This window comes from Euwallacea similis, chromosome 3, assembly GCF_039881205.1.
Source record: "Euwallacea similis isolate ESF13 chromosome 3, ESF131.1, whole genome shotgun sequence".
In the NCBI taxonomy this organism is placed as follows: domain Eukaryota; kingdom Metazoa; phylum Arthropoda; class Insecta; order Coleoptera; family Curculionidae; genus Euwallacea; species Euwallacea similis.
The window spans coordinates 1,329,148-1,344,506 of record NC_089611.1 but is presented as its reverse complement, the minus strand read 5'-3'; the positions used below and the strand labels follow the sequence as shown (position 1 = coordinate 1,344,506).

General features: G+C 35.9%; 1 protein-coding gene across 1 annotated transcript; it reads left to right on the top strand.

Annotated features, from left to right (window-relative positions):
- The first annotated feature begins 8,821 nt into the window (after positions 1–8,821).
- Positions 8,822–14,671, top strand: LOC136419861 (homeobox protein unplugged-like). Its single transcript, XM_066406436.1, has 3 exons — positions 8,822–9,168; positions 13,916–14,127; positions 14,185–14,671. Exons 1-3 carry the CDS (start codon positions 8,886–8,888, stop codon positions 14,467–14,469), a joined length of 780 nt encoding a protein of 259 aa, XP_066262533.1. The 5' UTR covers positions 8,822–8,885; the 3' UTR covers positions 14,470–14,671.
- Positions 14,672–15,359: the final 688 nt, after the last annotated feature.

Genomic DNA, 15,359 nt, shown 5'->3' with positions numbered 1-15,359 from the left:
ACCTGCTCTTTGAAGTTAAACTTCAAAACTAGCATTTTATATAACATTATAACCGCTAATCATTAAAAAACTTCACAGAAGATATGAGATGGATCATAAACGTAGGACGTTGATTAAGTCGTTTACTATCTATCATCGAACATCTGACATTAACAGAAATCGCATTAATCGCGATATGCCTACAATATTTCAGCGCCTACTTATGGTTCCTTTTAATGATATCCTTTGACAATTAGATGGGTATATTTAAAAAAGTCTCCGCTAGATGGCGCCATAGTAAATGATGTGGACCAAATAAACATCCAGATTTGCATTCTATGAGCATGGTCAGTCTTTGACTGAGGACGATTCACGTTATCAGTCAGGTCACAGTCTAGTCGCGTTCAGATCAAATAATGCAACATTCATTTTGTATTGTTAGACCATGACCGATAGTGACCGGCAATGCGAATAAACAATACCAAATTAATGTTACAGAATTTGATCTAACTGTGACCAAACCTGACCGACAATGTGACACGTCCATTAGGGCTTCGTCAAATGTTCCTGAGAGAGCGTGTTCAAGTATTGGCCAAATTTGAAAGAAATATTTGTTTTTATGTTATTTTCCATAGACAAATTCATTCTGGAAGGTTTTCTAATTTGACTATAACATATTGCTCAACTTTCCATCGCATGGCTGAGCTCATCCCGCGGCATTTCAAAGAGTGATCTGTCACAGTCAGTGTTCACCGGAGTGTGACACCGTCTCATCACATGTGGTTGATGCCCATTTGGGCAACTACCCTGATTTATTGGTCTGCATATTTTCGGAGCCCCAAAACAAATGGGGCGATTTATGACTGACTTTTCCTTTAGCTCGTTCTCGCATACACAGGTCTTGATATAAAAGTTTCCGACAACCACAACGTAAATTGGCAGAAGAAATTTCGTTGATTTTTTCCGCTAGGATTGGTTTCAATAACAAAAATTTTCCATGGACATTCGCCGGCGCGATTTTTAACTCTTCCATCGGGTCCGACTGTCGGAGATGATTGACATGCCAACAATAAGCCCGTTTGGGGCACAATGCCCGGCTTTTAGTGTCGCTAGGGAGCCCCGTTAATTCGCCGTAATCGAAATATGACGTTCCCAGTTTATTATTCACAGTCGTGATTTTTGTGCGGAGAGTTCATTTGAATCTAAAGATCTCGGTTTATTTTTAACATCACTTTATTTATTATTAAAATAAATCAACATTGAAACACCTACAGAGTGTCACACGGTAGGATTACGCGAACGCTAACCCCTATGGGGTCACATCAGACCCGATGACTGAATTTTAACAAATATGCACAATTTGGAACTCATTGAAATGCTGGTTTCGGCCGTGTTATGCCTATATGTGAATTTACTCAAGAATTCTTAAGTTTCACGAATTTTAAAATTGAAAGATTTTAACCAGAACTTGAAGTTTTTCGAATTACGTACCTATACCTAATATTTAATTCGAAAAACTTCAAATTCTGATTAAAATCCTTTAATTCTAAAATTCGTGAAGCTCGAGAAATCTTCACTAAACTCACGAATTTCAAGTTAATTTTCAACAATTCCAAATCAATTTAATTCTTTTAATTAAAGAGTAAGGAAATCTCCCTAAAAAGGACAAACAAATACCAAACTCATTGCACTAATTATTTTTTTAATCTACAAAATTCTTTAAACTAAAAAATCGACAGAATCTACTCAGCTCAATTTAATATTTAGTGGGGATTCTTGAAATTCAAAGAAAGTTAACTATCATCTTTTTTAATAGATGTTTTGAGAAGAAGAAAATGTGTCTCGAAATGAAAGGCAGCAACTTGTTGAAATTCTCTTAATTGTCGAGAAGTAATCAAAAAGTTAATATACACTTTTAACTAAAATTCAAAAATTTTATGAATTGCTCAAATGGTATTTTGAGAATAAGGTCCCTGGTTGAAGTTGCTTTAGCAGAAATATGAAACTCAAGGACTCATTCACTCAAAATTCAAAACATCAACCGTCGAAATTCAGATTTTGCTGAAACTGCTGAAATTCATGGATTTTAGTTAATTTAGCAAGGAGGAGGAGAGGGTTAAAAAGAGACGCGACAAGGAGCAATTTCTGTGGTTCCTTGACGCCTTTGCCTATTACAGGTGTTGATTTTATCGACGACTTAGTCCGCAAATCTCAAACATCGCGGAACATTGCATATTCCATTGCCCAACGTCCTAAGAACAAAGGGCTATTCGTGGGCGTGAAAACCTTAACTCCAAAATCCCTTATCAACGAGATGCTGGAGAGCAAGATAAAATGGGACCGCTGCAGCAACGTCATTTCTGCAATGGCAAAAGAAAAAGAAAGGGCTGTATAGAAAGGGAAATATGCCTTGCAAGAGAAATAACCGATTTCCACAAAGGAGCGGTACGAAAAAAGCAAGAAAAGAATCAAAAATGCTCCACATAGCAGAGTTCTATAACATAAAGAAAATTCAATATTAAGGACGATACAAAGGGATATCGGTCGGATGCGAAGATGCAACCACTAGCAGGGCAAACCATAGACTTTTCGTAATTCCGATGATTATATCTCAGGACAGTTCTGGATCGAAACGGGTTAGGATCACAAAAACCCCGACGATTTTAATGGTTAGGCGCGTCAGCGAATCCCACACCATCTGGTCGACAGAGCACCAGGTCGGATGTCTTTCGAAGAATATCCATAATAATATAAAACAGTTTTTTGATCGTTTCATGAAATGATGTCACATATCGTTGTTTTGCCTATACTATCGGCTTGCACAGAAACCTCAAACAAAGGTGCACAAATTATCTAATTTTAAGCCAGGATTTATGGTTCACACCCTCAGAAGACTTCGGCAATTTTACTCCAACAGTTTCACGGTTGGGCTCCTGCCGCCAACCGTGAAAAGTTTACACATTTGTAAATGTCATAATTTACTATTTTTGGATCGGCAGACGACAGGAAATGAGTTGGTTAATTTGTTTTGTTTTAAGGACAATATAATGGTTTGTAGCTTTATTTCATGGAAATAGAAACAGAAGAGAGAACGAAGGAGTAAGTTTCCGGATTACAACCACTAACCATTTCCCGGAAACTTGTTATAATCAGTGTTAAATCAGGAACAAGAAAGACGATTTTTCATAGGATTGATGTCAATTCAATGAAAAGCAGCTTTTTAGAGCTCTGGAAAAATTTCTCAAATCAACTCATCAAGATTCTTTCATATAGCAAACAATTCTCAGCATTTCGCTAACCGCCATTTATACCGACTCCATACAATCTTGACTTAGTCGAAGCACGTTTAAAACGGCAGATAATACACGCAGTAAACAACAACGCTGTCAAAGTTGTCAAGTTACACCCGGCTTAGACAGTAAGTAAGTGACTTTAAGACGTCATTTTGTCGTCTGATATACATTATGCGTCGACGCAATTAGTGCATATAATCGTAACATCATATTTCAAGTATGACATCATCACGTTGTAAAAGAGGAAAAATTGTAATTATAAAGTGTTTTGAATTACCTCGCCAAATAAGCTGGGGAAACAATATAAACGTGTTTCCAAAATAGCTGTGTTTTTTGAATATTTCAGAAAGTCATCCGGATTTTTCAAATTTCAACTTCCTGAACTCCAAACTGCGCAACGTTGCCCCAATTTAACCGACCTCATATCTTTTATAGTTCCCGAGATCCCTATGGTTGAGCTCTAAAAACGGACATCTGTATACATATATAAACAATTACGTGACGTTCATCTAAGAGAAGCAAATATCAATTTTAAGAAATCAAAAGGATGTTTCCCATTGAATCCGACGTCATATTGACGTACTCCCTTATACATCGCAATATAAATGTACAACAGTGTGACGGCATTATGACGTAGCTTCGTCAATGTTGATAGTTTAAAGTATCTGCTCCCAGCCCTTATCCAATATCCGCAAAAAACTAATGTATCGTAATAAATTTCAAATAGCACAATAAACTGACAATAATATTGACAAGACAAATAAAAATTATACTTTAATTGACTTAAGATATTAAACCAAAATATCTGCGTAGTACGGCACAATAATTGGATCATCTAGAACAGTTTACTGAATAATTGATTAAGCAGAGGAGTCTTTGAATCCGAAATTGTTTATTAACTTTTTAAGGAAATTATTAGAGCAGCTCTATTCGGATCTACTTAGCGACGAAGCTCGACGAAACAATGAAATATCCGTAATTACACCGAGGACAAATTGCAGGTTTAATGGTTATAATAGTAAGCCTACACTACAGTGCTCCGACAATATACACAATAATTTTGCTTTTGAATTATGAATGAGCCAACTTCATAAACTATCGTTCGAGCTTGTAATTTGGGTAGACATTTTGATATTTTTAAGTGCGATTTTTATTACAGAATTATATTCAAGGGACGGGATGTGAAGACACATTGAATTGAGCAGAAAATAAGTATGGGGGATGTGGTAATATTTTGCTTTTACGTCAGGATTTTACAAGATTCCAGCGTCTTCAGTGAAAATATATTTCCCATTATGCGCTTTTGAAAGATAAAAAGTCTGCCGTTGGCTATCGATCGAAAATCATTCCATAGCTTAAATGGCTATCGGTCTGCCGGATACCAAATGTGTTATTTGGAGCTGAAATCAAAACTAAATCCGAATCCGAGGCTAGAAAAGGAACTTAAAAAAAAACGATCCATTAGTTTAGATCGGTGTCAATGAGAAACAAATTTAACATATCAATCATCCATAAATCAAAATCACACTTTAGTCTTTTAAACGCATACACGTTTGGAACATAAACAACGACTTTTGGTTAACATTGGCAACGCCACAGATGTAGTGCTGCCTGTCATGTTACAAGAAATATGACACAACTGCCGGATGACGTTGCCATTTAATAGAAAAAATTTCCGAAATATGCTATGTGGAATAGTATTGAAAATCTGTTGAAAGTAATAAACTTAGCTAGATCTGAACTCAAACAAAAACTAAATTCAAGATGGACAGAAAAAGAACTTACGCAAAGCGGCTCTTTAATCTATATTGGTATCAAAGAAAAAATATTAGAACCCAACAATCACTCATAACGCAAAATCATACTTTAATTTTTTAAAAGCGTACATTTGGAAAATTAAAAACGACTTTTGCTTCACATTGGCAACTCTGCTTAAAGCGCTGGAGTCGCATCACGTCAAACGTGCCGTAGCCAATTGTACGGTTGAAGGTTTGACATAAGTGGGCGACGTTGTCATTTAATTTGAGGAAACGACTAAAAATCCTAAAATATGTTATTTGGAACAGTGGAATTAATCAAATTTAGACATGAACTGAAATCAAAACTAAAGACTACGAGAGGGATGGAAAAAGAACATTGGAGGGCGGTGGCACTTCAGAGGGTTGAGAGGGACCCAAATAATAATAAAAGCCAATTATGCAAATGACGGAACGAAACGTCAAGATTAGCGAAGGACAATGCCAGTGGGGCAGAGCCTCCCAAAGGGGCCCAGTTTGCGGTTAAGCGCTTTTCAGTGTTCTGATCAAGGGTGGATGCATTGCGCTCTCGATTTGCTCTTGTAGGGCGACCGTTTTTAATTTGCCACTTTGTTCTATTGCCGATGGTTTAATGTATTTCGATGTTGAAATTCGAGCTTGTCCCAGTTGGGAGTTGTTTTGTCTGTTAATGTGAAAATTGGAGATTGGCTATTTTAGTCTTAAGATACCTAGTCAAGGGGTGAAAAAGCAAAGTGGTTAAAAAAACTAACACTATCGCGCGTAAAACAGAGCGAAATGTGTCACTGTCAAATAAGTTTGGGGGCAATGTTAAGCCGTGGTAAACGACACCCGTGCAGTAAAATTTTGAACAGGACGGGTGCGTGTAAGCGTTTTATCGCATATATTTCAATTAACACGGCTGCCTGATTGCCCACAAGCATTTTTGACATAGACATATTGCCCTTTGTTTGGAGTGCGGTAAAACTTGCTGCAACATATGTGTGGGAAACTGCCACTTTTAGCTCGTAAATACGTGCGGAAAGTAACTTCACTATACCCAAGTAAAAAAAACATTTTTCAACTAAATTTACCAACACTTTATACTTGTTAAGAATTCGTATTTGAACTTCATGAACTTGTTCTGACCGCCACAAAGTGGCGTTTAAAACATTCTTCAATTGTACTAGACAATGCATGGAATTGCATTATCATTATGGGCACGTTTGTGCGATGGTTGTTCACTGAGTGCGCCATTTTAACGGTTCTTATTGAGATTATACAGTGTGGAAATTTTGGATGAAACAGTCCATATAAGTAACTAAGATGCCGAATATATGCGGCCAAAATTATCGGGCACGTCTATTTTTATTTTTTCTTGCGGTTTTTCGATAGTAAATTCATGTATACAGGGTAGTCCAAAAATCAAATACGACCAACTTTGTTTTTTCAAATGGAAACACCTATTTTTTATTTCATTTTTGAATTCTACTGTTCCATTCAAAACTTTCACACTGTATTTAGTCAAATCAGATTACACACATTAGTGAAAACTTGTCCAAAAATGTTTAAATATAATCAGGAGAATATTTTAGCAATTTACCACGTCAGAGAAAAATATTAAACTAATTATTAAATTGTTAATAAATGCGCGTTAACTTGTTCACAATTATTTATTATAAATTAAAACAGAAATTGGTTAATTATAATAATAAATAAAATGGGTGAATATGTCATGGAATAATTATTAAAGGAGATGAAAAAGAGAGTAATATTAGCAAAATAAAGGAAAAAATTGTAGGTGCAGATCGATAGAGAGTTCGGAAAATGGTTCAGTTGTATTTAAAAAATAGAAATAGAATGGAAAAAAACAAGAATCAATATAGCAGGAAATCTCCTGAAATGGAAACGACGACATCCCTTAACACCAGGTGATATTTTAGCAGTTTGAATCTTTTCATACGAAAAGATATATGTATATACCAACTATGAACGCACAGTAAAACGCCTTGAACAGATTTGAACAAGATCTGCGAATAGAGTGAGCGATTCAAGGCGAAAAAAAGAAAAACTCACAAGATTCGAACGAGGTAAATAAGGTAAAAAGCACAGGAAATCATATTGAAACGTTTATAATACACGGGTGAATTGTTAATTCCCATAACTTAAAATTATAACAAAAAAGTGAAAAATAATATGTTACGTACTAAGGTTGTGAAACACATCATTATGACTCGATTGTCAAGGTTAAATCTTTATGTGTGCCGACCGAGAGGCTTAACTCGTGAGAATCTTGAGCATTTCACAACCGTGGTGTATATGATTTCCTCCACGATTAAATATGATAAAATTGCCGTATACTGGCCTGAATTAAGAATAAATTAAAACGGTAACATAAAAATATAACACACCTTGAATCATAACGTCAAACGATGACGTTTCATTTGTCATTCATTTCCATAGTAACCATCTTTATTACGACTTGTGGCTTCGTCAACAGGGTCGGCGTTAGACATATTCATATAAAATTAATAACTGTTGTTTGAATATTCACTAAAATCAAAGATGTACTTCAGTTCTCGGGGTTTGTACGATTTTTCAAATCTTGTGTGATAAGCAACGACTTTTTCTCTTTTAATTTTTTACAGGGATCGTATTGGTGTGTCAATATTCCGGCGTAGCGATATGATTTTTTTTATAAAGCTTTAAATTATGAGGATTTGTTATTGCTGAAAATGTCCATAAAAAGCAGAGGCGTACTTCGTTTTTCAGAGCATCTACAAATTATCATAATTTTGAGTGATATGTAAGCGATTATTTTTCCTTTAACGTTTTGACCTTTTTAACCTTTTTCGAAGCGGCCCTGAAATTTTATTGTTACTAGTTCATACTTGAAAGTTATATTTTGTTCGAATTGACTCCTCGATGTCCGAGCCTTCGTAATTTTTAAAAGAATTTAAATACATATATTTTTCTGATTACAGAGAACCCTTCTAGAGTTTAATATACACTGAGTCATTAATGCATCATAACGTTTTGAGGTCCAGTAATTTTCCACATCAACTCTATCAGTCAGTAGTGAAATTAAGAAATAAGTCGCCGAGCTCTGCACCTAATTAACCGAATATATATTCGCTAATGAACTCTGGGAGTAATAAACTGAACTGCGACTTCGATAGAGAAATATAAAAAAATAAATACTTCACCTCTTTAAGCCTGTTCTGAAAGTCTTAATGCTTCTTGTGTACATTATTGAGTTGTTGTAAATGAAGTAACTATTAAAGAACCACTTGGAATAAATAATAAAGAGCGAAAAGAGAGATCATTCTAAAATATTTAATTGCATGGTGTGACTTTGAAAACAAATACAAAATTTTATTTATTATTGTAGACACATATAATTAGACATTTATTTGTAACAAATTATCCCATTAAAGTTAATGCACAAAAACCTTCAATTTGGTAACCAAATGTGTAATTGTCATGTTGCTCGTTTCCCGCAAAACCGCATGAGCAGATTCGGCATTATCCCACTAATTTCCAATAATCATTCCCCGGCAACGTTCCAGAAAAAAAAACAATTTCCAGACTAACACGCGACGTTAATTTGGGCTTTTCACGACTAATTAAGCGTTATAAATACCCCCGCACAGTTACACTGATTGGGGCAGCGCCCATTGGTCGCAAAACCTCCAATCGCGCAGCTTGGGCGGACCACACAAAACCGCGCCCATTTGCCCCTAATTACAAAGTCAAAGTTGCTGTGAGTCTCATTATTTTCATTCGAGCTTTTGAGCTTGCTGTGCGACAAGTGTATATTAGTGACGTGATGACTTTGTGACCTCAGAAAAGTCGAAAAATGGACTTTTCCCAGGATCAAACTGAGATTACTCAGGCTCAACAGGACTCTTTGCCTGCCAGACCTGTGCCTAGGCCCTTTTCCATTGAGGCGCTTATGAGTGATTGTGGACCGAGAAGGAGTGACCACGAGGGAGTAGCGGTACTCCCTTGGCGAATTGCGCAGAATAATAACGCGGCTCAGTATCAGGATGTTCGGGAGTACAGCAGCAGGGATTCGGACTCGGAAAATAGTTTGGATATGGAGTTGGCACAGGATTTATCTAGGAGGAGTAGGAAAGATGGTGAGTGACAAAGTGTGAGTCAGACAAGATTATGCATTCACTCACATATAATCCTAATTTAGTTTAGGCAAAAATATGTCTCATTCAATGGAGCTACGTGGAGTATGAGTGCTTGAGATGAATATGTGAGAGAATGTTTATGGGGTTGTTTGTGAATTACAATTTGAGGTTGTAAGTTAAGTAAAAAGAAAGCGGAAGTGATGAGTAACTTTGGCATAGAAAAATTGGAGGGAATTTAATTGATAACTGAGGTCAAAATAACTGAGAAACTATGATCAAATTTAGTAAGAATAAATTCTTTAACAAAATAAATTTTTAAATATCAACTAGAGGAATAGAAAGATCAATAGTCAGGGCCCCACCAAATCTTTTTCCTCACCCAATTTAGTTATATTGTTTAATTATTGATCTTTATGTCTGTTTGTACTTCCTCAACCGAACCAGATGCAAAATACTTCTGAATCGCAAAATTATTTATTACTAAGTAGATATTTGTTCATTCTATTTCATCCTCGATGTATCCTTTTCAGGAAAGGCAGGGAGAATTTGGCCATCAACTTGTATACCGCCTTACCATTCTTATCTTTCGCCTTAAACAGTTCGAGTTTGGACTATAGCAAAGTGGCTTTTACATGTTTATTTTTAAAGATACATCAGAATTCCAAATTTGACATATTTCAATTTTTTTGACAGTTATTTGACAAATGTTAAAATCAGTATTCCGATTTGCCTTGATAAAGTAAGACATACATTTAAAACTTTACCATAATTCAAATCGTTGGACAGTTGTGATTGTCCAAAGTGTAAAAAGTGCCATATTTTAAACGTCAATATTTTCGAAACAGATAAAATCTGAAGTAGGATATGCTATATGAAATGCTATTAAAATTTAAAGGCAAATCCAAAAATAAATTGGAGAGGGACTGTTAACCTTGTCTTTTGAAGAAGGACGGTATACGTAGGTATTTACTAGATGAAAGTTCGCTCGCTTTATATTTAATATCTAACGAGAAAAGGTAATGAGATGCACCATTGACTTTTATAGACTTAAAAAAGCTCCTATACAATTCCACAAACTGTGAGAATATTTAAAAATGTCATAGTCGTATAGAGACACGATTTTAAAGGAAATCATAAAAATCAGAATAATAAAAAAATAGTTTAGTTCTTAACAATGAGATGCGCCAATGACTTTCATATTCCTACAAAAGCTCAAAGAATTACCAATCAAATCTGGAGTTATGTCTGTGATGTACATACATAAGATTTGAGAGCTTAAAGAAATGCTTATGGCGATTTTGACTAATGAGTGATATATGTTTGCTACCCCAAATTGGTACGTCTTATCCGTACTTAACGATGAATGGAACGAGAAAAGAACATACCAATTTTATCCTCCGATAAATGAAATGGATCACAGATTTCCATACATTTCGAAGCAATTTAAAAAAAATAGTAGTTAAACCCAATTAAACTCCTGTCAAAATTTGACACAACTGAATCACTTAAAATGACAAAATTATTAAACTCTAAAGTGGGATTTATAAACTCAGTTACCTGGGTTAGTCGTTATTTACGCTATTGTCATATTAGTGACAGATATTGGTTTGTTGTTCGCTATTGGTTAGAAGTTCATTGATCAGAAACGTGACATGTTACTTACAGCAGCGAAAATAACAACAAACCAGTGACTGACAGAACTGTTATTGACACTTCAGTCAACATCACCTGATCTTTAACTCTCCTTTTCATTGGTCGGAATTGGGATTGAGAAATAAATCAAATTTTCGCTTTAGCAAGCCTCCTTTCCAGAGAGTTTGAGGGAAGAACCAAAAGCAAAAAAGTGGAAATATGTTTGGAACAAAAAAGGTTTGAAAGTATTTTATTTCACATATTCATTGGAAGGAAGAAAACTCGCCGAATTCGGTTAAGGAAAAAGGGATTTTTTTTTGCTCACCGCTCGGAAATTCTTGCTGACCGGCGTACAGGATGATGGCTGGGGATAATACGGATACCAGTCATTTTGGAGGTTTTTAAAGACGTTTGTCGGAAGGCATTAATATTTGATCCGATTTTTAACGAAATTTATTATCCCGTGCAAAATGCAGAATTATCATTCAAAAAACCTAAAGTAGGATTTGAAATGTCAGAGGAGTGTCTTGGATGGGTTCATCAGCTATTATCATTTTGTCAAACGTTTGATGGTAAATAGCAAATAGCTTAATCAACGCCGTAGGTTTGCGGGTAACCCCTAATCTGGGTTTTTTCAACAATCACCAGTTAGTTCTACATATCATCCTGCATTCCGCGATTAGCCAAATCGTATTATCCTGTTATGGATCAGCAAATTAGGAATATCTATCTAGAGAAAATAACTATTTATAAAATAATGAAGGAACATAGTTTGTTCGTACCAGTCTAAAACTAGAATCTTCGGATTATTAATCTTGAAATACAGCTCTTTTACGAAAGTAAAACCGAGGTGTATTAAATGTAATGTTTATAGTCACAATAACAGTGTTTTGTTTCCTGCAGAGCCTCTAAATTACGCATGTAGACGAACTCTTCACGATCTGTTAGAGACATACAAATTGCACGTAACTTTCAGCTTTATGTGTCAGTTTATGCAAGGCATACCCATCAGCACCTACGAATACAGGTTCATTATAATAATAGATTATGTTTCTGACCCAATACTAAAACGAATCACATTTCAGTGGCACCTTTGAAGTTGTTTCAACGCGTTGAGCAATAACGATGAAATTTGCGGTACTAATGTTTTATCTATTTGGTTCCCACGTTCTCAAATTACAGAACAATAAATTATTAAGAGGTTGGGGTTGTTATCTGATCAGAAACCAGAGAAATTTTGTTTCGCTCACCATAACGGAAGCCCTGGAATAATTTTTCAAAGCGACTTTATATTATCTTCAAATCGAGTGTTGGTTTTGCGGTTTTTCAAATTTTCTTTGTTTGCTTAATTGAGACAAACAACGTACGAAAATTCATTTACTACTTAACAGGTGCACAATCAAGTGAACAAATGCGTAGTTACTTACTCAACGAGTGCGGAAAGTGATGCATTCTCGCACGAGGCCGGCTTTGTAGGTAGATGAGGGAAGAAAAGGCACTTTCCGCCAGTGATCAGTTGGAGCAAAGCAAATTCGTGCGGGCCTAGACCCGCTTACAGTGCTCAATATGGAGTCAGTCATGGGTGTATTACAACGTTTTAGGACCCAGCAATTCTGCGAGATTATTTCTCGTGTTCGTTCCTCTTATGGTTCTGATTGTTAACTTAAAATTGTGGCCAGTTAAAATAATTACCTTTACTGCTATGAAATGCAAACCGTATCGATTTTTATTTTGCGTTGCCGATTCTTGCTGGAAAATTGTTTTCCGCGCGTTCCTGTTTTTGCTGAATTGAAATTAATGTCTCTCAAATTACAAAGTGATTTTACAGTACTTAACATGCATTAAATCATGACGTATCACAGGGTTTTTGCAGCTAGAATTTTTTATCATCGATTCTCAATTTAAAATTGAGTTCAGTGCGCTTCTGCTTTTACTATATTTGCGAATCATTAATCAAATCATAAATGTTCCTTTCAGAGTCAGTATTCCCCGAATCATTAACGTATCACAGCCTTTTGAGATCCTGTAATTATCCAAATTTATATACCTTTTTCATTTGATTTATTTTTGTTGGGGTTTTTCACTTAAAATTCGGTACACCCCTGTTTTTATTGCCTTCAAAGGTATGTTTTTCAAATTGTGGAGAGCCGTGCTCCAATACACAATATACCATTGGCGTTCAAATTTTCACGAAAACCATTGGCGTACTTGGTCTTTGAAATTCCCGTATATTTTCTATTCCATAGTCTTAGGTACGTCCTTGAATTGTATAATTTTTTGATATTTCGAAAACCAGTGCCGGGAGTACTTGGTTTCTTGAAACTTCTGTAATTTTTTTCAAATCTTAGTAAGATAAAAATTGACTGAATTCAAGAAAGACTCGATTTTATTAATCGACCATGCATTCGGTAGGACGATGATTTCCTCATACCAGGACTGTCAATTAGGGTTTATAACAATTGTCAGCAGCGTACCTACTTCATTCTTCTTGATGTTTAACTTTCCCTTTGCGATGGGAATCTAAATTCTTTGTTGTTGGTATTTTTTTCTATTGTTGCTTGAAAATTATGTTGTATACTTATTTCCGAAAAGCAGTGTCCTTCTTGATTCCTCAGAACTTCCGGGAATTGGAAAAAACTAACGAAAAAAGTCCTTATACAAGAAATATTAGGGGAAGTTGAGAACAACTCATGGTCAAATTCCAACAATATAAACATGGGGCCAACCCCCTAAGGAGCGTTGCGGTAATTTAGTTACGATTCATTAGTTACTGAAGTCCCTATTAAATGTTTTTCGAGTAAGTCGATTTACGTTCTTTACGACCGCTGTTCACTCCCATCGTTAAGGCCGTAATTGAGATCCTTGTAATTTGATTATTGCGTTTGTTCGAGTATAATTCGATTAAATATTTATTCAGCTTTTTGATATCTGTTTGTATATATGGAAATAGTTTTTGTAGGCGGAAAATGACAGTCCGAGAAATATTTTGTACCCGTGGGAAACCATGATCAAGAGATCAGCATTGTGCCTACACCAAATATGCGCTTTCGAAATACAGTTTTATTGTTTTTGATATTCTGGAGTCATGCGGAATTCAGATGACTCATTGTTACAGGCTCAGATTTGGAAGACGAAGACGCAGAAGACACTCAAAACTCCGACGGTGGCCAGCCCGATGGCTCCACTTCCGCAAAGGCCAGACGAAGAAGAACCGCTTTCACCAGCGAACAACTTCTAGAGCTAGAGCGGGAGTTTCACGCGAAAAAGTACCTATCTTTGACCGAACGCAGCCAAATAGCTTCGGCTCTAAGACTTAGTGAAGTTCAAGTATAAATTCCAGAACTAACTTGTTCATCCATGTTACATAACAGTTGTTTGCTTCAGGTGAAAATCTGGTTCCAAAATCGACGAGCCAAATGGAAACGAGTCAAAGCAGGCCTGGGTACCGGTCCCCACCAAAACAGCAAAGGTTCCCAGCAGAAGAGCAAGCTAGTGGTTCCTATTCCAGTGCACGTGAATAGGTTTGCGGTGCGAAGCCAGCACCAACAGCTGGAAAGGGCACTTGGTGATCTGGCTGGACGGGTTCTGGCTAGTCACGCCGCTTTAAGGGTAGGTTTAGACTTGCATGGGTTCCACCCCCACCCCCATCACCAATCACCACCTCATTAAGTTTCCGAAGAGCGCGAGTGTAAATATGTTCAAAATGTACATTTTCAGGGGGGTTAAAATGAAGTGATTTTGAGATTTGAGGGTGAGCTGATTTGAATCAAATGTTGTTTAAAATGTTAATGTAAGATCGTTTTTACTGATGGTGACTTTTATATCGTCTTTAGAAGTTAACGTTAAGTATGCTCCTTGAGGAACGAAACCGTAACTCAATTGGATTATCTGTGATTGAGATGGCAGCGTTTAGATTTATAACCCCCATGAAGGACGTAAATCTAAATTGTTTTGATATTCGGTTTCGCATATCTCGCGTTTTCGCGATATGACCAATTAAATTATTAACATCCGTGAAAGCCAGCGATCTAAGATAATATCAACATCCAGAAATTTTAAAGAAACTGAATGCACAGTTTGTTTGGGCGCAAAATTTCGATCCAATCAAACCATTAGTTTTTGCGATATCGACACTCAGCTTCCAACGGACACAAATTTTGATTTCTTTTGCGGATTTTAATAACTTCTAGAGCAATATAAATCTCACTATAGGCTCAAAAACGTAATCAATAACACAGAGATGTAGAAGATATGAAAAACTGATATATGTGTAATCAAACCTTAAAGCCATTCGCTTGCTCCGCCCTTGACTTGTAATGTAAAATAGATTATATTAAAATGACTGTCCCCCGGGTTTATAATTTTTTCATTAATAGAATAAACACTGAATATTTTATGTTTTGTAAATAGGATGTTTTGTGCAATAGTCATTATAGTCGGTATAAGATCTTATTGATTGTTTGCGGTCATTATAATAAGAAATGTTTTCCGAGGCTAATCACACTTAAAGTGAAGACGTTTGTAAAATGTACCATAATGAAATATGATAGCAATAAATG